General features: G+C 38.2%; 1 protein-coding gene across 10 annotated transcripts in view; it reads right to left on the bottom strand.

Moving 5' to 3' along the window:
- Positions 1-15,735: 15,735 nt before the first annotated feature.
- Positions 15,736-24,707, bottom strand: part of scn8aa (sodium channel, voltage gated, type VIII, alpha subunit a) — a gene marked incomplete at its 5' end in the record, with an annotated part of 78,861 nt that continues 69,889 nt past the window's right edge. For all 10 annotated transcript variants that reach the window (XM_079803333.1, XM_079803338.1, XM_079803339.1 and 7 more), the window contains 6 exons: positions 15,736-19,383; positions 19,496-19,766; positions 19,861-19,958; positions 20,077-20,218; positions 20,290-20,343; positions 20,456-20,740. In XM_079803333.1, coding sequence (XP_079659459.1) covers positions 18,239-19,383; positions 19,496-19,766; positions 19,861-19,958; positions 20,077-20,218; positions 20,290-20,343; positions 20,456-20,740 — 1,995 coding nt within the window. In that variant the 3' untranslated portion in view covers positions 15,736-18,238. The remainder of the gene's footprint in view (positions 19,384-19,495; positions 19,767-19,860; positions 19,959-20,076; positions 20,219-20,289; positions 20,344-20,455; positions 20,741-24,707) is intronic.

The following is a 24,707-nucleotide window of genomic DNA, read 5'->3' as shown; positions in this document are numbered from 1 at the left end:
ATTTTTAGCGGACGCTGCCATTTGCAACTTGAATGTGCAAGGCTTCCAGTGTCATTCGTTTCTAGTTATTTTTAGCTGTACAAAACAGCTCACATTGCATTTTTTAAATGTATTGTTGTAATTATAAACACCGGTTTGTGGAGCAAATAGTTTTACTGTTTACTGCTCTTGTTTATTTACCTATAGTGGCTTTTGCATTGGAAGTCTCACACATTCACAGAAAATAGCTTACTTCAGCGTTGCAAAATAAAGTGGATAGAACCTGTGAAAATCATAAGATCTGAAATCTGAATCAATAACATGAAGGTGCTTGGATGATATTACAACTGTTGTGTTTGAAATCACATACACTAGGTACTACATTTGGTTTTAAACTTGCTTTGCCACCATTTAAAAAATATGCTCTATATAGAATGAAAGTGTGTAGAATAAATGAAACTCTGATATACTACATCCCCCATGTTGTCACTGTCATGTGACCTACAGTATGGCATCAGTTGCATCACTTTACTGCCATTTACAAATCCTCTCCCATGGCCTCATGGGATTGTAAAGTGCACACTGGATGCACACTCAATCTGTTAGTAGTAGGTTATCCAGGTACTTGTCGCCTACTGTTTTATGAATACTGTGAATTCAGGCATACTGGCTAGTATGGTAATAGGCATATTCGAATGCAGGGAATGTCATCTCTGAATCACTTCATTTCTGTCCCTAAGATGTGACCTTGGGATGCACCAGCTCTTCATTGAGGGGGCGGCGCTTTGTGAGTCTGTTCATTTGCGAGATCATTTGAACCTGAGACAATAGTTCAGCTGCTCATTGCATGTAGAATATGTGTCCCAAGCAACGTGGCCCCCACCCCCAGCCGAATGAGTCAAGGCTTATTCTTTGCAAGCCAAAGCTTTGTCCGCATTTTATGATCTTGTTACAAGTCATTTTCATCTATCTGACCTCTTCGGTGGACCCCTGGACCACCATGCCTCCCTGGTTTTCAATAAATCTTTCTGCCCAATCCGAGCCAGAGATCTTCGCCGTTTCATTTACACAATCCAACCCAAAGGTTTTTTAACCGCTGAACCGGGGGAGAGAACGAGAGGGGTGAAAGGTGAGAACGGAACAGGAGGAGATGACAGAAAAGGAAGGGTGTGAGTTTAGGGAGGAAAGAAGGAGGAGATGTGAAAAGCGAGCCTCGAGGTGCTGTTATGATAGGAGCTGTTCTCGCTAGGCCAGCGTGCGCGATGCTGTGCGTTCGCTGGACCACAGGCTTCGGCAAGAAAGGGCCCCATTCAGCAGGCTTCCCCCAGATGCTCGCCTCAGCTCCACACTCCTCCAGGCTATGGCAGAGAGCAGGGGAGCGAAGAGGGGCCACCACAGGAAAAAGAGATCGGAATCTGATATCCCATCATTAACAGGCCAAATAAATGGAGAAAAAAAGGCCCAGCTAAACTATTGACCTCAGTTACAGTGTTTATTGGCAGGAACATTAGCAACAAAGGTGTAATTAGCTCACAGCTCTGGTCATGAAACAGCATCTGGAGAGAAGCCAATGAAACTACACCAGGCTCTAAAACATGTTTACTTGAAAAGGAGCCATATCTTTTTTAAAGGCTGCTTGAACACACTAAGGATTCAACAATAATGTTTTCTTTTGGAGCAAAAATTGAAAAATTAAAAAGTTTTTTTTTTTTTATTGACGTTTCTTAAAGTAAATATCAAATATTAAACATAATTGTGTCAATGACAAGCTATTTTTAAATGCATTAAACATGCAATTCATATAGTATAAATGACATGCTCATCATAGAAGAGGCTCATTTTTACCTTCTGGACTAAAATTATTTTTGGGGGGTCATAAAGTAAAAATTGTCAGGGTGATGAAATGTCCAGACATCATAATTGAAAAAAAAAAAAAAACATAAAAATTTAATTCTTAAAAGGTACACTTTTTGGCAACAACAATGGGTCTCATTCACTAAGCATGCGTACGCTAGCCTGACAAACCAGACCCACCTCAAGATGTTGGGTCTGTGAACACACCATTGGCAGGGCTCAATCCGAGGGGCGGGATAAACGGTTGTCTTTCAAATTTCCTCTGTACGCACAAGGATAGCGCTACAACCAACCAGAGCAACGAAGAAGGGGAAGCAAAGCTAGTTGATAGATTCAAAAAAAATTCTGTATCCGGTTGGCAAAACTCCGAACACAACTTCCTTTTTTAAGAATGACTTCGGTGCCGTTCTTTGTTCTTTTCTCAAATAAAATCTTAACTCCAAATCTTCCAGAGTCGCGGCCAAAGCCGATTCAAAAGACCGCTGTTCGCCAGCTTCTTTGTTTACAAGAAGCACTTGGAACTGCCACAACTCTGCTGTCATTATGTTAAGCCCGCCCACCGGCTCTATACACAATGTGATTGGCCTGACTAGAGTTTGGATTTTTCCAGCTCGCAAGCCAACGGAGAGTTGCTAGACGCCCTGGCTGAAAATTAGATTTGCTGCCGCTAGGGTGCGTCTAGATTTCTAGGCTATGCGTACACACAAATTTTGTGGTGAAATGTGCATACGAACGATTTTAAGAACAAATCCAGATTCACGCAAAAAGCGCGGCCTTATAATCGTGTTAAGAAGTTATATTTCATCCTAACATTACTAGGCCTATAATTTCATTGAAGTATATTGCACTAATTGTATATATAATCCATATATAACATTATATAATAAAATGATTAAATAATACAATTTAATTTAATCTTAAAGACATTCGATCAATAGCTACAGTGAAAGAGTAAGAAAAGCTGTTATAGCTTCAGCTGCAAGGTTTCTCTAAATAACGCAGATATACGCGTATATTTACAGCTGGCTTATAAGAGCTCTGTAATCTGGGTCTGTATAAAAGGTGTTTATTGTGAGAACTGGTGAGAATGGCACACTTGGCATTGCTCGAGGATCAGGCGAGAGCACGTCTGCAAACTACCACTTTCAAGAGTGGCGAAAGGCTGTATGGAAAGCGTGCGCGGAAAGCCCTTATATGGAGAGGGTTTGGGCGTGTTTTATGCAAATGACTAACCTTGTGCACATGGTCGCTCATTTAGAATACTTCAAATTCACTAACTTCAGAACGATGTTAAGAACAAATTTAAGAAAAAAAAAACACCCATTGTTTTGGTTGTGATTCGTGACTGTGTGCGTGTGGCACCTGTGTTAGATGTAAAGCATCTCAAGCTTTCCCTCGGGTGAGGCTCGAGATGTGTGCTCCATGTAAACATTTCTTGTTTGTTTTGACAGCTAATCTATGCCACTCCCACACCATACACTCCTTAAAGTGACTGGGGCAACTTTTCTCTATATACGGATATAAGGAGATGTACTCAATTTCCCACAAAAACGTAGCCTGGCTCCGCCCTCCTACGTACTTCCGCTCAATTTTAATTTTCCTTCAGTACTCCGTCTGGGATTGCGGTGTATTCTCTGGTTTTCTCCGATCAAATTTTAACTGGTCCAATCAGCGAACAGAGGGAGTGGTTGAGAACGATGACGTTGATGTCCTGCACTAGTTTGAGATGACATACGTCATGACCAAACATTAGCGACTAGTTATGGCAGATCCAGAGTGGCTCTGGGCCGATCCAATAGTTTTAAACTTCAACAGAGTACCCGCCTTCAAGGAAGTAAACGCTTGTCAATGGAGAGTGGCCAGACTCTCTGTACCAATGAAACTTATATCTGGTAGGACCAGGCTAAAAAAAAACAATCCCGTCAAGATAAAAATATAAACAGTTATAATAGGCTTACAAGGCATAGAGAATCAGGCTAAGGCAAAAAAAAAAAAAAAAACCTTGAAAAAATTATTGATGATGTATTCACTCATTATTTGAATTTTGTTAATTTATTTTATTATTATTTATATCTGATTCACTGCTTAATAATATTTGGGGGAAAAAACACGTGGTCCAACTAACATGCAGGGGTAAAAAACAAAACACAAAAATGACTGTCAAAGTCAATAAGTCTCTTAAAATATCAGCTAAAGTGATTTTTATTAAAGGCACTTGGGTAGTGAAATGTCATGTAGTGCTCCCCAAAAACCCTAATGATATTTATAAATAATATTTAAATATTAGGCTATATAATTCATGTTTGTTTGCCTTTAAATCAAATAAAAAAAAACAAAATAAATAAAGATTAACAAGTGTACACTCACATGTATTCAAGGTAAAAGGACAAAAATATATAATTTTTTAGTTGGTTATACCACATGAGATTTTAAATGTAAACTTTACTTGATAATAATATGATATAAACGATACAAGTTACAATAATGATATTTCTTTGTCATAGACACTCTTCATTGACCCAGCAATGGAAAGCTGCTAATACATTACAATAATGAAATAAACAACCACATAATGGTACCAGAAAACATCTGTCCACCATCACAAGGATGCAAGTCTCGTCCAAGAAGTTTTAATGTAAAGTAAACTCCTAACGACACTGAGGAAGATTCAATTAAAAAATAAAATATGGGCACAATTCAATTTAACACAATTTTCCCTTTCTGACCTCTTCGAATCAGCATACATGAAGAAAGGTGACATTGCTATTTTATATCACAGGAATGAATGCATAAATCTGTATCCACTAGACCACCTCTGACTTCTACTGAGTGACCGCTACATTGTGACCCCCAAGGAACACGCCATTCTCTCCCTATGCATTTTAAGGGCTGGGCTATGGGAATATATCAAATAGAAATAGTAATTTAGGCATCCAGTCCCTAGGGGACAGGCCAGGACGAGAGAGCACGGAGCAGAGTAGGACCTGTCCACACAGTCCTGAATAATACATGCAGTCTGCTTATTACAAATCTAGAAAGGACATACAGGCGCCGCGTGCTAATATTGCTATTCCTCACACACACACACACACACACACACACACACACACACACACACACACACACACACACACACACACACACACACACACACACACACACACACACACACACACACACACACACACACACACACACACACACACACACACACACACACACACACACACACACACACACACACACACACACACACACACACGCGCGTATGCATCACTCAAAAATGCTTGTTTGTTTCAAAATATGGGTCAAATATGGACAACCCCAACTGTTGGTTTTGTCAATACTTTGTGCAAAAGTGTATATAAATATAGTGCACATATTCATTGTGCACAATATAGTTATTTCAAACTTGTTGTGACTCTTTGTTCCATGGAACACAAAAAGGGAATTTTTAATTCTTTAAAGGTTTCGCAGCCAGCTGTGTGAAGATCGAAAAAGACCAGAGTAGAAGTAAAAGTTATAATCGTTCATTTTAAATGAAGCCTTGGTGAGCAACTGCAGCACTACCTCATCCAATAATGACTTTGACTGGGGTATTAGACACTGTAGGAAATGCATTGAATAAATCATGAGATGAATTAAACATCCATGACAATTTGGCATACACTTTCCAGTTCTACATTTACAGTAATAGACTCATGAATTTGAATCAATCACTAAGTACTGTGGCTGGACAAGTGGGACAGAGAAGCGTGGAGGAGAAACTATGCCATCATCTGATATTTTAATGAACTGCAACCTTAACACTCATTATCTTACTCTCATGAAAATACAAGGCTGGAAGTAATATAAAACCTGGCTTATACAAAATAACCGGTTATACACCATTTAAAATATAAAAATATTTTAAATATTAACCATTTAAAAAAAAGTGGCTTGTAGTAGCCTAGTAGGCCTACTTAATTACATAGGCCTAAGTATTATGGACTATTATCAGCTAAATATCGCCCCCTTGTGGGAGCTACAGCAGCATTACATGAGATACAAAAAAAGTATATCCATTTTCATGTTTATTCTTTAGAAATTAATGTTAAAATAAACGATTTGTCTTATAGTATTCCCAACATCAAATTCACGAGTTGTTGCCAAGTGGTTGTCATAGATTAGGCGTGACAGAAGTAAACAGGTGTCCGAAAAGTCAAATTCTAAATTAGTAGTGGTAGACAATATTATGGAAATCATAAAAACAGACACTTATTCTTGTATTTATGAAAATGATAGAAGTAAGCAGCCCATAATCAGCGAAATGTTTGGTTCGGAAATAAATAAGAACTATTTATTATATTCAGCCGATTCGAGAATCAGTTTCAGCTTATTTTAATCAGTTATCAGTAGGCTGTTGTTTTTTTAACTAATACTTAATAAGTTAAAAGAAAATCACTGTTTTAACTTTAGTAGGTCCAATTTTGGGGGAAACTGTGGTTTGTAGTTGGTCTGTAATACCTGGCAAGTGCTATTCGCTCGCGCTCCCATTCATGGCAGTTGCAGCTTGAGGTGGCTCAGTTTGTGCAGTGCAGCACGTGATTGGAGGCTGCCATTTTTACTTCATGTCATTGTCATGTGACTGATCTGCAGGATAGGATAAATTAATATAATGTTCGAGCTTTTAAGATTCAGATTAAGTGATAGAGCATAACAATTTGACAGTGCTAGCACAATAATATAATAAAATCAGTATCATATATTTGAGTGATGAAAATGACCATCAATGGAAAAATAACTAGTGTAGTTCAGAAATCTACCTGCAGGGGCTGACAGAGTGACAGTGACGCTCATATATATGAATGTCTTTTTTTACAGTCTATGGTTTTAACATTTAATCCTTAAAACGTACTAGTATCTATTTTCATGCTATTAACCTGCTAATTGTTTAGATAGCTACTAGTAGCCTATGTATTTGTTAGCTCCTAGTGCGTATTCTTTAGGTAGGCTACTAGTGCCTTTTTAAAGATACTAGTTTTTATTTATTATATTCTACTTATTCCAAGGGTCTAGTATTTAATTACTTTACTTGTTAAAAAAAATTAGAACTAGTAGGCTACTTATTTTTTAGTTATGCTACTAATACGTTTAGACCAAAGACATCCTGAACTTAACAGGTAACACTTTTTAAATGTACATTTCTGCTTAGTATGCTGATGATAAATTGAATATTAATGAACCAACAACATATAAGAGGCAGTAAAGGGGAAATAATGAGATAGCACTAGATGTGATGTGAATTAATTCATTTTTCTTCTTCTTTTTTTTTTAGTGTGTGTGTGTGTCCTGGTCAAGCCTGCTGCACTCATGTTAAAAACTGAAGCCAAACCATCTCGACGACCCCAGGTGGTTGGTCCCAGTAGGTTATAACCCCCGCCCCTCCGTATATTCTAATGGACACGAGACAAAGTAAACAATCAAATTACACTTCATAGAATTGTTTCCCAAAGTTGGTTTCTGTCATTTTAGGCAGTTTTTAGCACGCTGATTTCATTTCAAGGTTTTCGTTTTTAGTAAGTTATTTGATGTCATGATTGACAGCTGATACTCACAGCTTCTCTGAGTGAAGTTGTCACTGAGGCACCAACTGACTTTTTTCGAAGATTGGAGCTTTAGCTTTAATTTCTACATTTCCATAACTGTTTATTTCAGACCGACACAATTTAATTGTTCTGCATCTGCGAGAGTGTGGGAGGGCTTTTGATATTGCGGCTCTACTTCCTGCTCTCTACTGCGCAGACTCTGATCCCGAGTCAAATGTCTTCGCAAGATGTCAGCGCCATATTCGGACCTCCGGCGGCTTCACTTTTCTTCAACGGAAGAGAAGTTGCGTCGTCCATATTTTTTTACGGTCTATGGTACTGGTATAGCCTAATATATACAGTGGGGACTATTTGATACACTGCCGATTTTACAGGTTTGCCCACTTACAAAGCATGTAGAAGTAGTAATTTTTATCATAGCCCTGTAGCCCATCCCAGCCTTGTGTAGGTCTACAATTTTATTTGTAGAGGTTGGAGTCGGTTTGATTGAGTTTGTGGACAGGTGTATTTTATACAAGTAACAAGTTCAAACAGGTGCAGTTAATACAGGTAATGAGTGGAGAACAGGAGGGCTTCTTAAAGAAAAACTAACAGGTCTGTGAGAGCCAGAATTCTTACTGGTTGGTAGGTGATCAAATACTTATGTCATGCAATAAAATGCAAATTCATTACTTAAAAATCATACAATGTGATTTTCTGGATTTTTGTTTTAGTTTCCGTCACTCACAGTTGAAGAGTACCTATGATAAAAAATACAGACTTCTACATGCTTTGTAAGTAGGCAAACCTGCAAAATTGGCAGTGTATCAAATACTTGTTCTCCCCACTGCATATATATATATATATAGTGCATCCATTATACTATAAGAATATCCTGAAAGTTCAGAACTGCAAACTTCCTTGTAAGTCCAAAAACAGCTTTCATTGTAACCAAGCTGACTTTTCATGTAATGTGCCTATAGATTGGTGAAAGACCGCTTCTGCAGATGAAAATCAACTGGCATGTTAGTGAAATGACGAGGAGGGAAAAAAAGCAGTAGGCCTACAGGATGGACTACAAATAACATTACCTTCCAAAAGATCCTAATGCTAGGAATGTGGTTATTTATTTTCAACAATTTTAATGTCTCAGTTGAGCATTATTTATTTGTACTCGGTTTCAATATGGATTCTTTGGTAAATCAGTCACAATTTCGGCACAGGCTTTGCAAACAGACTTTTAAAACATGCAAGTAACCATGTTCATTCAAATGCCTGATCTGTGACCAGTGATTTCTGCTATGTAATGATTAATGTACAGTCAGGTGTTCTTTTCAAAACAGAGAGTTAAAATCAGGGTGGGAAAAATGCCTTTTATTTCGAAATTATGACAATATTTGATCATGCTAACATTTTAAGTGCACCCCAGGAAACATTATAAAACAATGCAGTTCATGACCCCTTTAAGTAATTTCAGTTCCCAGACAATTTTATATTTTGCTCTCAAATATCAATGTCTGCCTTTTCTCCTCCCCATCTGTCTTCTTTAGCCTACTTGTGTGTATTGTAAACATAAAGAAAATTTAAGGAGATAGAATGATAATTACATTAAAAAGGGCAATCTGAAAGGGGAATGGTTTAGGAGCCTGGATGTATAACAAGTCATGTGCAAACTGGTCTTAATAAATGTGTTTTAACTCTTTATGTGGCTAAGTGAATGTTTGTGTCATTATTCAGGTGTAAACCATTGTCCAGGCCACTTCTGTAGGAGCACATTGACAACATAGTCATGTTATATTTCTTAGTGCTGACTGGATGGATACATTTGTTTCTGATTTGCTTATTCGTTATCTTACTTTTCAGCATACAGATGTCTCTTTGGTTGGTATAGCTCTCCACATCAGTGTCTGTTAGCCTGAATTAAATGGGAAGTGGAACAGACATTTATGCCAATAGTCAAAAGCAAAACAGGTTATTTTGCAACATTAAACAACATTAAATTGAAAATATTTAAAGTATCAGAAGAACTATAATGAAAGGTCGTGTGTGCACTCAGGACCAGACTTGTTACTTGAAAGCATGTGCTGTGCAGCTGTCTGAAAGACATTACACATCCACAGAGCTATTTCAAGTTGAAAAGTTCATGGGGGATTTGAGCAAGTAATTATTTTGTACAACAAAAAAAAGACCTTCAAATTACATGAAAGAGGCTACCTGACTGTCCCGGGACTCCTGAGTTGACTGTATTAAAATAACATTTATGATTGACAGCAGACATTATAATCTGACAAGTTTACAACAGCAGTTTCAAGGGGTTTCGTCATACTGTTTCATATAAAAACTCAGTTGTTCCTTCAGCAGAAAACATCTATAATGAAGCATTTGACATCTTGTTTTCAGTTTCCCCATAAACAGAGAACTGGAAAGGTTTATAACATTTTATATAGGATATGTTAGTTTCTCCAAATGACATAGAGAAGCAAACAAAAACAGTTTTCCACATTTAACTAAATATCTGTCAACAGATCACATACCTGTGATGTTTTTCTTATTTCACACCCAATGTAGAATAATTGGTCTATATACCCCATTTAATGAATTGTCACCGGAGTATAGTTTCAGTTGTTTCGAAATATTATATATATATATATATATATATATATATATATATATATATATATATATATATATATATATATATATATATATATATATATATATATATATATATATTTTTTTTTTTTTTTATTATTAATTTGATCCATATTAAAATACAGATTTTTCTATAAACCATAATTTCCCAAAACACTTATGGCTACAAAACTGCATTACTAAATCGATATATGTGAGATTACTTACCTACATAGCATCATTATTTATCATAATCATAATGATAATCATACCCCTATACAGTGCACATTTATGGTTGTGACAGGTGTACTTTGAGGCAAATATTCTTCCTAAAAGATTTAGCCTATAAATAAATAAATTCAATTCTGTCTTACAGCGTGTGAAAATAATGGTGTGTCATTTGGTTTATGTAATTATTTGGACATTCTATACATTGATGTAACTTTAGCACTATTCATTCAACATGCCTACAATACCCACAATCCAGCAGCACCTATGGCAAGCCGCTTTAACTTTTATTCATTCACAGGATAGGAACTCTTGAATGCTAATGCTAATTCTTGTAATGCTCATTCTTGATATCAAAAATTCAGTTTTCACTAGTTAAAATGCTAATTCTTGATATCAACAATTCAATTTCAACTAGTAAAAACTGTAATTCTTGATATCAGTAATTGTATTTTTACTAGTGAAATGTCACCGTAGGCTGCCATTCAAATTCTATAGACCTTGATATCAGGAATTGAATTCTTGATATCAACAATTTAAAACTTGATATCAACAATTCAATTCTTGATATCAACAATTAGCATCTCTGATATCAAGAATTGAATTGTTGATGTCAAGTATTAAATTGTTGATATCAAGAATTCAATTCCTGATATCAAGGTCTATAGAATTTGAATGGCAGCCTACGGTGACATTTCACTAGTAAAAATAGCCTACAATTACTGATATCAAGAATTACAGTTTTTACTAGTTGAAATTGAATTGTTGATATCAAGAATTAGCATTTTAACTAGTGAAAATGTTATTGTTAATATCAAAAATTCATATCTTGTGAATGAATGAAAGTCCAAACGGCTTGCCATACTCAGGTGGTGGAGTTCGAGAACCGTCGTGGCTTCTGCAATTGGTGGATATGGTAACTTGAGTGAGTGATACAGCCTCCCTCCCTTGCTTCCATTGATTCACTGGACTCGCATGATGGAGTCTGAAAGCGCCACCAGACCATAAATCAAAGCAGACTTGATCTATTTTTAATAAACAGCTATGAGAATTATGAAACTGCAGCTCATAATGCAATTGCTTCTTATGAATGTCCCTCAAAAATCTGTCTGACATGAAGGTCATGTTTACTTGTATGCATGTTAGATAGGGTGAATCTGTTCAAGAATTAGGTCAAGCCCGTAAGCTTCCAAGATCACCAATAAATAATTACAAATTTTGGCCAGTAAAACATTGAGAGCAAAACGTTCGATGCGTCTTCGATCAGGCAGGAGGCATATTGACTGCATGTGTGTGTGTTGACATGCATGTTGTTCCTCCTCCTCAGACACAGTTGGTGCAGGCAGTGGGCCAAACTGGGAGTGGGCTGCTGACTCAGCCACCAATGGTGCATTCATTTATCTGCACTGCAGTGCTCCGCCGCACCCTCTCTCCTCTCCGTCTTCCCCGCTGTCTCCACCTCGCCTCGCACATACTGAAACGGGGGGTTGTGTGAGACAGACATTTTAAGATAAAGACCAGGTCCGTACCACGAGTGGCTGTGGCACCGATGGGGTGGGGGTGGGATATCGTGCTTCATAAGGTTTGGCGATACGAGTAAAGGAGGGAAGCAAGAGAACAAGCCTTGTGACTTGCAGAAAGGGAGCAGGGACAGAATCCTGCTCGGCTGTGAAATGGAGTAGGAAAGGAGAGGAAAAGGTAGTTCATTAATGTTCGCGCTAGCATCTTTCTGTTTTGCTCCAATTTTTTTTTGAGTAATTTTCCTTTCTGGCGATCTTCTTTTAAAGGCAACGGAACCCAAAAATGAAACTTTATTCCTGGGAACATAACATAATTTTAACATCCTGATCTCATCCTGAATAAAGGAGGACTGGCGTGGTCATGCTCCAAAATGACAAAAAGTGGATTATATATTCAAGTATTTTGACAAACAGGTCGAAAATTACGTCGTTATTTAATGAAGGAGGAACAATATTAGTTCATAAGAAAGTTAATGAGCCCCTAAAGAAACACATGGTGAAGACAAAAATATGAAATGGGAGGAAAATGTTTTGTTCTCTGAGAGCAAAAGTGAAGTTTCTCGAGGGAAAGCAAACCATTTTTGAGAAAACGCAAAAGCATTCACTTATTTTTCCTCCCATCTCATATTTTTTCCCCCATCACCATGTTCCCTTACAGGCTTTTTTGTAAATCTTTTGATTCATATATTTCTCAATAAATCAGTTGTCTAAAAGACTAAATAGAAATGACTTGAAAGGGTCAGTGGTTCTCAACCATTTGACTCCAAGGGCCCCTATTGTCCTCAACAATATTCAAAGGCCCTGATGAGTTTTCCAGTTCATAATTTACTGGATAAGGGAATTAAGGATAAGAACTTTTACAAATATTTTGCACTCAAATATTTACCCTACAAAATATTGGAGAGCGTGGCATAAGATAAATAGGTTGAAGTCTTCAGTCCCCATTTATTGTAATTCTATGAAAAATAATGACACGTACACCATTCAAAATGTTCAACTTTCTGGTTAAACAGAGGAAAGTAACATACATTATTGTCTGAACTAATCCTTTAACCAATGCTACACTGGTAAAAGTGCAAATCAATTCAACCAAGAGCGTGGTCAGAATGCGGGATCCCCCGAGGTTAGTCAGATGAGTGTCATTGATACTTAAGCTCACAGCTAATAGATTTCTATTGATCTCTCTGCTAAAACATGACTTACTAGATGAACAGAGGAGCATGTTTTGCCACAATCTGCAGTGACGCCGATGGAGGTGTCATGAGTGCAGATCCCATCTCACCCTGAGACTTATTTGAAAGCTTATCACTGTCAAACTCTTAATGACAAAATCACAAAATTAAGGGATTGATGTGACTTACTTTCTTCTGCAGAACACAAAGTGTTTTTTGTCCATATAGTGTATGGGCATTGTATAGGCAAAAAAGCTTTTATTATGGTCCACAGAAGAACGAAATTCATACAGGATTGGAACAAAATGAGGATGTAATTGATGACCAAATTTTCATTTTTGGGTAAGCTATCAATTATAAAATAATATCTGTAAAACATGCATTAATTGTTTTATGGAGGGCCAGTCATAAGTGTAGCAGATTAAAGGGTTAGTTCACCCAAAAATGAAAATTCTGTCATTAATTACTTACCCTCATGTCGTTCGACACCCGTAAGACCTCCGTTCATCTTCGAACACAAATAAAGATATTTTAGTTGTAATCTGATGGCTCTGAAAGGCCTCCATTGGCACAATGCACTTTACACTCTCAAGACCCTTAAAAGGTACTAAAGACGTCGTTACAAAGTCCATCTCACTACAGTGGTTCTACAATAACTTTATGAATCAACGAGAATAGTTTTTGTGCGCAAAAAAAACCTAAATAACGACTTACATAGTGAGGACCGATTTCAAAACAATGCATCATGAAGCTTCGAAGCGTTATGAATCAGCGAGTTGAATCATGATTCGGATCGTGTGTCAAACCGCCAAACTGCTGAAATCACATGACTTTGGCGATTCAAACCGCTGAATCGACTCACTGATTCATAACGCTTCGAAGCTTCATGATGCATTGTTTTGAAATCGGTCATCACAATATAAGTCGTTGTTTCTCGCCGATTCATAAAGTTATTGTAGAACCACTGAAGTGAGATGGACTTTGTAACGACGTCTTTAGTACCTTTTATGGGTCTTGAGAGTGTAAAGTGCATTGTGCCAATGGAGGCCTTTCAGAGCCATCAGATTTCAACTAAAATATCTTCATTTGTGTTCCGAAGATGAACGGAGGTCTGACGGGTGTTGAACGACATGAGGGTAAGTAATTAATGACAGAATTTTCATTTTTGGGTGAACTAACCCTTTAAGGACTAATTTCTTGATGTCACATGGGCGCTAAATGTGTCTTTTTTCTCATTCACGTTCAACAAAATCAGTGACGACTCTGTGCAACTGAAAGGCTGCTTTATTGTTAAAAAGTTTCGTGCTCAAATGAAGACAATCTTTTATATGTTCTTACTAAGAGTTTCAGTGGTTGTGCCATACACACCATTATATGTCCTCCTACAACACGGTGTCAAACAAAACAACAGTTTGAAAAGCACTTTTGAAATCTTTTCAGCAAAATGGAAAGCATTTTAGTCATGCTAAAAATGGAAGTCCAGTAACTGAATATCGATACAAAAGTGAGTTTCAAAGATGGAAAGAACATAAAAGTCTGAAGGCAAGCTATTTTTTTTTTTTACAAGCCAAGTGGATGATACACAAAGTACAGAAAACAGAACATCAGAAGATTTCGTAACATCAAATCTGGAAGAAGTGGGCTTGTTTTCTTGGTTGGTTTCAGTGTTCCTCTGGCAGTACACCAGACGCCTTGTTCAGACTATAGTCCCTGATTTGCATTGTGCTCCATTTTGTATTCACCTGTCTTTCCCCCACCATCAACTAAATGTTAAATATGGCACCATCCTCCAAAATTGCAGTGAAATGCAATTCAGAAAATGTAGGAACATGGAGAAAATGCAGAAAAAGGCACACGACAATTAGTGTAGCACTAGAAACAGACCACTGAACACAAAAACCGGATACGAAATGCATACAAAACTGTTATTCAGGCCCACGAGTACTGGCACTGAAGTGTTCGGGGAGGCCTTTAGAGTAGAATACATGAACTACTCTATGACTGTTTTAGGCTCAGGTGGGTGACCACACAATGTCCATAGGCAGGACGGCGCATATACGTGCATTCACGTTTATATGTGTGTTTGTATGCGTGTCTATAAAACCTCAAGGTTACAGAGGTGTGCTGGTTGCATAACCCTCTCGTCATACAGTATCAGATTAAAATATCCAAGCAGCGCTGATAACAATCGTGCGCGAGTTTGTCTCCAACATATATATTTTTTCGACATCCACTGGACATGTTGCATATAAATGAAATATTACAGTGCTCATTTGTATATCCTTTCATACATGTACATATATATAATATAATACATATATTATACATATATATACACAGTACCTGTCAAAAGATTGGAAAACAATTTTTTTTAATGTTTATGAAAGAAGTCTCTTATGCTCACCAAGGCTGCATTCATTTAATCAAAAATACAGTAAAAACAGTAATATCGTTAAATAATTGTTTTTCTATTTTAATACATGTAAAAAATATTTATTGAGCACCAAATCAGAATCATTTCTGAGGGATCACGTAACAACAAAGACTGAAGTAACGATGCTGAAAATTCAGCTTTGTCATCATTGGAATAGATGACAATTTGAAATATATTCAAATAGATAACAGTTCTTTTACTTTTTACCGTATTTTTGATGAAATAAACCCAGCCTTGAGGAGCACAAGAGACTCATTTCAAAAACATAAAAAAATTGGAATGTTTCCAAACGTTTGACAGGTACTGTATATTCTTTGTCTAAAAGAGTATTCTTGATACATTATATCATTCAGTTCCCTTTAATAAAAGTGAAATGTGTTAGAAAAACAGAAAATTAAAATATGTGACAAGGGTATCAGCTGGAAGCCATTCTATATCATCGTTATAATTTATTATTAGTAATAGCAGTAATTCTTTAAAATTCTGTATTTACAAAACCCACAACAAAGCATGCCATTTAAAAGAAAATAATATATTACAATGCTTATAGTTTTCCTCAAAAAGTTCATTCTTTTCAGCAATTGTGCCATGTACATCATAGCCCCCTCCTGTACATTGAATGATACATTAACTTGTCATACAGTGAGTGAGAGTGATTTTTCATTTCAGGTCTGAACTAAAATGGGAGTTGGGGGGAAACTACATGGTAGTCTAAGTGTTTCACCAGGCTTCATTTGGTTTAAGTCCACAGCACCCATGCTGATTTAGAGATCTCAGGCAGTAAGCAGACCTACAGGTCTGAGAAGTAGAGGAAGTGGGTTTGTAAACTGGTCCGCTCTCCAGCACTCCGGCTCTGGGGGCGTACGTCTACTGACCCAGCAGTTTGAGATGTCCTATGATCTTTCATAATCCTATACATACAGTATGTTTTCAGCATTGTATTATGTTGTCTGTGGTCCACCGTAACACCTTATACAGGGCTAGCCCACACCAGAATAAGCGTTCATTCCTACCGAACAGAAGAGGTAATGAAATGAAACTCAAATTACTGTAAACGCAAGAATTACTGTTGCAAACCGTATCAATTTCCATTGCACCCAGAGCAAGAAAGGATGGCAGTTTGCTCAAGAGGTAGCAACATGGGTAAAACAGCCAATTTGTAGTATCACCATCATAAACTCCAGGCTATCAGACAACACAAGTACTCATACCCCTTCATCCTGCTTTGTTTTCCTGCTGTGTAAGGACAGTTTTACATGTATAATCTGCGCTATACCGAATACCCACTTGAGTCACTTTTTCATTCAACAAGGAGAAAGCTATTAAAGTCTACAGGATGCATTAAAAATGGCTACTCGAGTGCTTTCCTCAACATCTTTAAGACAAAACATGATGCTAACACAACTGACAACCCCTTTAAATGGTAAACATGAGGATGTGCTGACACGAAGACAAGTGCCTCCAGGAAAACCGAAGAGATTGCCTCCCACCGAGGTCTGACAAAGCATTGTAAAGGTTAAAATGGCATGTACCTTTTGAAGATCGATTGAAGGCCCTACTGGAGCCTCAGCTGCACATTGAGGGGCAGTTGAATTATATTGCTGGTGCAAAAAAGCAAATCAAGGTTTATGAACCCAAGATTTGTTTAAAGTGAAATCGTTTCTCCAAATTTTCTATCCTAACTTCTCAAGTCCAGGGCAGTGAAACACCTCTACGGGTGGACGCATGTGCAGATGCCACATTGTATATCCAAACGAAGGAGTAGCTTTGATCGGCCACCTTAAAATACACACATGACGCATGGTGTGAGAATCGGTTAATCAGGAAGCAAGCTTTACGAGGGGTAAGTATAAATATACTTGTCATAGCCAGTAGTTAAATATGTTGCTATCGACCAATCATTTCCCAGCTATATCTATTTAATTTGATTACTAGTGGACAGTATCGAAAGTATGGTCAAGCCACTGGTGTGGTTTGAGTAGCAGTGTCAAGTGGACTATGATTATACATGCATGATTCCTGATCAAAACATGCCACCATGCAAATCATTTCTATGCATTGAACGAGCACAATTAATTATTTATTTACCAGGAACTCGGTCTGAGTAAGTCCCTTTCAGCCCAAGTCAAAACCCTGATGATCCCCAACCCATTATCGATGTGAAAGCCCATGTATAAAATGTCTTTTTTTTTATCCTGTAAGTATAACAAAGAGATGATGACGAGATGAATGACATGGGCTGAACTTTCCCCCTTAACTTTTGTGGGTCAAATAAGGTGAGATATTCATCACAACAACGGAAAACCCTTGCATATTGTTCTGTTTTGTTTTGTTTTTTTTCTGTGGACACTCCACATGATTGAGTTAACATCGTTATTACTTGTTCTCCTATGGTTAAAATACAACGTCCCAGAATCCTCCTGGGATGAGCGGGAGGTTTCCGTTGGATTTCGGCAGTGTCGTGTTTGAAAGGGATGTCCGTAACGGAGGAATGCTGGAATCCATCTAATGAGTTTGCTTTGTACTTCTTCGTCCTTTGGCAGGTGGTCCCTATCAAAGATGTCTGCCATAGGTCATTATTTTGTTTCTCCTTGTAAGTGCCTTTTGGCTGCAGTTGGAACAGTAAAATCTTGGTCACTAAGCACAAATATAAGACAGTAAGCTCATAGGTTGGTTTGGTCATCATCAAATCTGTAAAAACCAAGCTGCTTTCCTGTTGCACCGGTGCATTTGTTGTCTGTAAACAACCTTTTTCTCCAAAGATTTCTGTGTTTTTTGTTGCAAATGATTTTCTATACATTTGTTGGAATAGATAGTTTCAGTCTCGACTCCGGAGTTCGGTCTCCATCGTTCCTAACACTTAGATTCCTTGACATCTTTTTGGTTTTTGCCCTTTTTGCCCTTGCTGTCGCTCTCCTCCAACTTCTCCTTCTCAGGTTTGGTCACACTGTCGTAGGACGGCAGCGAGGCAGTAGAAGGTGTGCTCTCTTTCTTTTCCTGATTGGTCCCGCCATTCTCCAGCCTGCTGCTGAGCAAGCGCTTGCAGATGAAGCCTCTCCGAATAAGATATGCACGGTAAGAGCGCTGGATGACTGAGGCAGACATATGCTCCTGCTTGCGGCGCAGAGTGGTGGTGATGGGCTCAAAAGACACTTTGGAAGGATTGGCAGCAATGAATCGCTCCTCCATCTGTTGCCGCATCATGTCCAGGTCGCCGCTATCACCCAGCACACGCTTGGTGAAGGCAAATAAGATGTCTAGGCAGTGGATGCGGTCGCCGCTCACCATGGGCAGGTCCATGGCGATCAGCTCTATAGTGTTGGGCTTGGGAACGCGCAGCGGGTGCTCCAGAGTGTCAGCAAAGTCACCCAGCTTGGCAAAGGTAATGAACTGGGAAGCAGTGGGGTCAAATTTTTCCCAGATCTCGTAGAAGGACTCAAAATCGTCCTCGCAAAGTGGGTCAGCACTCTCCTCCGTGGCAACGCTGAAGTTCTCCAGAATGATGGCGATGTACATGTTCACCACGATGAGAAACGAGACAATGATGTACATGACAAAGAAGAAGATGCCCACCGAAGGGTTTCCACAGTCACCCTTCACCGTAGTACCTGGATTCTCCTTGTTCGGATCGCAATCCGGTGGGTAATTGAGAATGGGAGCGAGAAGGCCGTCCCATCCCGCTGAGGTGGTTATCATGAACAGACAGATCATACTATTCCCAAATGTTTCAAAGTTATACATGTCGTCTATGCCAGACTCCCGCTTCACATAGGCAAAGTTTGACATGCCAAAAATAGAAAAGATGAACATGACCAAGAACAGCAGAAGGCCGATATTGAACAGGGCCGGCAGTGACATCATCAGGGCAAACAGTAAAGTCCGAATGCCCTTTGCTCCTTTGATCAGACGCAAGATACGTCCAATTCGAGCCAGACGGATTACCCTGAACAATGTTGGAGACACAAAGTACTTCTCAATCAAGTCAGCCAGGAACATACCTGTGGTTTGGGTGATAAGAAAGAAGGAGAAGAAGAGGACAAAATTAGGCAAAAATAAATTGCTGTATTTCGAAGCGTAAATGAAAAAGTCTATCAAACATTGTTCACTTACCCACGATAGAGAGAATGACCACAACACAGTCAAAGATGTTCCAGCCGTTTGTGAAGTAATAATGACGCAGGGCAAAGAGCTTCAGGACAAATTCAGTGGTGAAGGCCACAATGAAGATGAAGTTGACCCAGTACAAAATGTTTTCTGTCTCTTCTGACTGATCGTCTGTCTCAACCATCATGGTGACCATGTTCAAACAGATGAGGATCATGATGGAAATATCAAAGACCTGCTGTGTCACAAAGTCAAACACCATCCCCTGGAGCTTGTTCTAAAGAAGATAAAAAAAATAGCACAAATTAGGGATTAGGACTCTATTTGTGTCAAGTCAGTAAGTGAAGTATCACTTTTCAACAGTGGTGTACCTGGGGTCTGGGTATGGGTTTCTGAGGTTTCTTTGAGCCAAGCTTCTTCATAGCATTGTAGTACTTCTTCTGTTCCTCGGTCATGAATATATCCTGACCTCCAAAGTATAGTAATAAACAATAATTGGTTAAAATCTACTCAAAAGTTAAAAGTTACTGTGAAAACCACTCTTAAGAATGAGCAAATAGTTTCAAGTGAAGGTAAAATGTGGACACTTATCTTTTTCTTTTGCTGGTTAAAGTTATCGATGATGACACCAATGAAGAGGTTAAGGGTGAAGAAAGAGCCGAATATAATGAAGATGACAAAATAGATATACATGTAGATGTTGTCCTCATACTTTGGTTGCTGTCCAACCTGATGAAAGAAAGACATTTTAAACAGGTACTTTGACTCAGGTGGCAGTTAAAATTGCTCAAACATCTCACCTTTCGTGAATCTACTGCTGCATACATGATGTCCATCCATCCTTTAAAGGTTGCCTTGGAAGTAGAAAAGGGAAAGTTAATATCAGTGTTATACCAACACTAACATAGTATTTCTTTAGCCAGTGTACCATACTACAAGCGACTAAAAACACTCAGGTAGACTTACCACTTGCAGTAGAGCTAAGTAACCAGCGCCCACATTGTCAAAGTTGATTTTGACGTTTTTCCAGCGCACCTCAGTAAAATTCTGGCTCATCAATTCCAGGCATTCTGATTTGTTGTTGACTACATCGATTTCGAAGTATGCCTTTTCGGTCATGTTGTAGCAGTAGTAGTACTTCCCCGCAAACATGTTGACGCCCATGATACTGAAAATCAGCCAAAAGATGAGGCAAACCAGCAACACATTCATAATGGAGGGGATGGCACCCACCAAGGCGTTGACTACCACCTACAGCAGAGTAGGACAGACAAGGCGATATAGTGTAAGAGACCGGAAATGGCCCAGCAAACACAGAAACACATTCAAACACTCTCACATTTGTGGCTGCATATTTGGATGGCACAACAAACAAAGAATGCCACTATGAACACTGCTCACATGTTCAAATATTAACAAATGATATACTATCTTTGATTCATGTTTCAGTCACATGGCCATCCAAGAAAACTGCTTGAAGCTCATTGTTTGAACAGTATGATAAAAATGATTTCCAAGTTCTTGCTATAATTCTTTGCTTGACTTAAGCTGTTTTTTTGTCGTTTTCCCACACAGCAAGGCAACAACTTCAGGTCTGAGCTAAAAATAAAAGTCTTATTGCAGATTGGGCTCAAAGCAGGTTTTCATTGTTTGCAAGGTGTTCAGCCTTGTTATACCAAAAGATAGCATTTCTCCCATTTCATTCCCAAGGTAATTTTTTTCAAAAAGTATGAAAAATTCTGTCACTTTGAATTACATGAGGCTGCAGAAAGACATCAACATACTTTGTGACATAAGCGGCAACCAAAGATTCATTAGTCTTCACTTCAATAGATTCATTAGTATTCATTAGTATTCCTGCACATATATTATGATCTCTTTTGGTTGTTTAAGAATAGTCTTTTACCTAAAACAGCAGTCTAAGATGGCTGCAGTGCAATGGGCAATGGCTTGCTAACTACAGACTGGTTGTGATGTCTCATGTTTAGTTCATAAATATGAATTCATAAGCAAATGATCAAGTCTCTTTAAGGTTATTATAAAGAGTCAAGCAATTAACTTAGTGGGATTTGTAAATTGATTGGTTGGTGAAATTTTGCATATACAGTACGTACATGTGTGGTTTGAGAAGAGTTTGGGAAACCTGTCAGCACAAATAGCTTTAAATATTTTGTTTTTCTTGGGTGGCCTATGACTTTTACACAGTTAATACTATTCCTAGCATAATGCTTAAAAAAGTAAGTAGTTGCTTCAAGAAATGTTTTGAATCTCAAAAATAAGTGATTCTCTATTCTGGTCCTGGACTACCCCAGCACTGCACAATATGGATCAATACATCCAAACAACTTACAGATGTACTTTTTTTTTTTAACAGTCGAGAAGTAAGCATTCAGGCATGTTGTACGAATACAATCTTGACACACTACATACACTGTTACGCCACTGTAGAGGAGTCAAGTATCCATCAGATACACAATTCAGAATCTCTGTGGAAACAGCAAGTTATGTGAGTATGTTTTCTCCTTTATTAACATATATTTTATGCATATTGACACCTAAAGTACTATTAATACAATGTGAGGTGCTGGGGTCTTCCAGGACCATGGCCCTAAATAGTAGCTCTCTGACTTAGCAGTATATTTATAAAAATTGATGCAACACACCTTCCATACAAATATGCCACACAGACTCACACAACGACTTCTACATACCCAAAGCAAACATCTGCACCCTTAAAACTACAACCCCACCACCCATCTACTTTAACGTAGCCATAACATAAAACATTTTACATCAACCCATCCTTCCCGCACCCCATTTGCCTCCACGTCCCTCCCCTCCCCCACCGTCCCAGTCAGGACACTGTCCATCAGTGATTAGCGATGAGCAGAGCGTGCCAGGAGACGCTCACTAACTGTGTTAGGCAGCCGAGCCGCAGCTCTCAGGCAGGCAGCTGAGCATGCAGATCTCTCACATACTGAAAAGTGGAGCCATATTCCCCCCTTAAACACACAGAGAGGCACAAAGGACAGCAGGATTCTCTCAGCAAGTGCAGGGGACCAGTCTGACTTTAGATGATGATGCTGATTTGTTTTACATATTCAAAATGTAAAAAAGAAATACGGGATGAGTAGAATTTGGAGTGCTTAAGATTAAAGGAAAAGACCCCCAGCAAAAAGCACTTGTCAGGAGAATTACTGTCCATCTTTCAATAGCAGTTACATGTTCAAATGTCACATAGACATAAAATATCTTTGTGAGAATCGACATAGATATGAAAGTGAGGGAAAATGGCTTTCAAAAGTGCATAATGTGCATTGGCAATTGAACAGGACATGCGTGTTACATGACATCTTTGTGCAATCTCAAGAACCGTTAAAATCAATAAATATATGAACAGGAGAGGCAGCAGTATGGTGGAGACATTTCTGCTATTTCAAAGCTGGCTGGGGTTCGATAAATGTTTTGTCAGGATAGAATAACTGAATAAGGTCAATCGATTTCCAGTTCATCAAAACACACATCAAACAATAATTATTTCCTATACTGGGTTGTTATATCAGGCCAAAGACTTGCCTATTAAAAATGGCAAAAACTCCAGTCACAGCAGGTTTTTTCTCTCCAAAGTTGTGTCTCCTTGTCAAATCATTTATTAATTTTAACTTTTTTTGTTGCTAATTTCAAACAAAACAGCATGAACATTGAACTTGAATATTCACTAGACTAGGGTAAGAACTCATTGTTCTCTCTGTACTTTGACTAATATGTTACTACAGGTTACATAAAATTGATTTCACACACCCTCATGAATCCAATTATAGGTACAATTAAACAGAACAAATCTATGAAAACCATTTTGATTCACCCAAAAAAATTACAGTCTAATCTAAGTACAATACTAAAGGTATTAAGCGATAGAAGACATAAAGACAGAAACAAAATAATTACTAAAAAATAAAATGCCATAAAATACTATAACAGTGCTCCAGAATAAAATAAAAATGACTGGCTCTTAAAATAAAACATTTAGGAGCCAAATTACTTTGACTATGCAAACCAATGACTAAAAATAAAGTAAAATATTCAATGTTTTTTTTTTATTTATTTTTTTAGTAATAGTTCTTAGTTCATTTTGAATTGGATTGAAAAATGAACTGGGGTTCAGTGAGGGAATTTATTGCCTGAACTGACTGAGTGAGCCTGATTCAGACAACTAAATCACAAGCACGTTCGTGTCATGAGTCTTAAACACATTAAAAAGAACCGCTTCACTAGAGTATTTTTTCAAAGCGGAATGGCTTCTGTACGATCTGACAAAATTATATCTGACAAATCTGCATGGATGCAAACAGTCGACAATGGTGACTAGATTTTAAATTATTGGACGCAAAGGTTTGTCGCATTTTCAACCATTTTAGTTGCAGTCTGGAGCCCTGTTAGTAGATTTATATGTAAGTGCAAACATAACATCAAATACAGCTTTAATTTTGATAACTGAGAAACCTTATCTGTCATTTTTGAGTTCAGATATACCTTTAGTCATTACAGCAGTGTGAGATCACAGAATCTCTTTACTCTGATTCCTTTACGCTTCACACTGTTTGAAAGTAAAAACTAACACAAACCTTTCACTTGCTATTTGTTTCAAAGTCCTGCACATTTCCTAAGCTTCTGTGTTGCTACGTATAAAACCACTGACTAGTCACTATAATAAATGTCCTAAATAATCAAATCTAAAAGACATCATCCACTCCACATTGCCAAAGGCTTCAAATGGAAACCAGCTGGAAAATACAGAGAGATACAGAAGCTTAGCAAATATCTCAAACCCAGGGTTTTTCTTTTTACAGTCCCATGTGCAGATCCTAGACAAGCAAAGAGGAGTGAGGCGAGCCTCCAGCGGCTTGGCTCCTCAACGCTGCTCTGGGCTGGGCAGCGCGGGGCCAGATGGGCTGAAGTGAACAGTGTGAAATGAAGGGAGGGAGGGAGGGAGGAAGGGAAGGAGGGCGCTGCACGGTGCTGCAGATGAGGGGCAGGGAGGAGGTGAGTGGGGGTTGAGAGGGTACAGAAGCTCAGGGCAACCAGTCCACAGGTAAGAGAAGAAAGACTGAAAGTGACAACAACCAGATGCAACTGTTCACAACCATCAAAGGGGTTAAGTACCTATCTTTGCCAAATTTCTAAAGATGACGACTATGGATGACCTGCATGTGTTCAA

The sequence above is a fragment of the Gobio gobio genome (genome assembly GCF_949357685.1).
Source record: "Gobio gobio genome assembly, chromosome: 21".
Lineage (NCBI taxonomy): Eukaryota > Metazoa > Chordata > Actinopteri > Cypriniformes > Gobionidae > Gobio > Gobio gobio.
The sequence above is the reverse complement of the archived record's forward strand: the minus strand, read 5'-3'. Positions and strand labels throughout refer to the sequence as shown.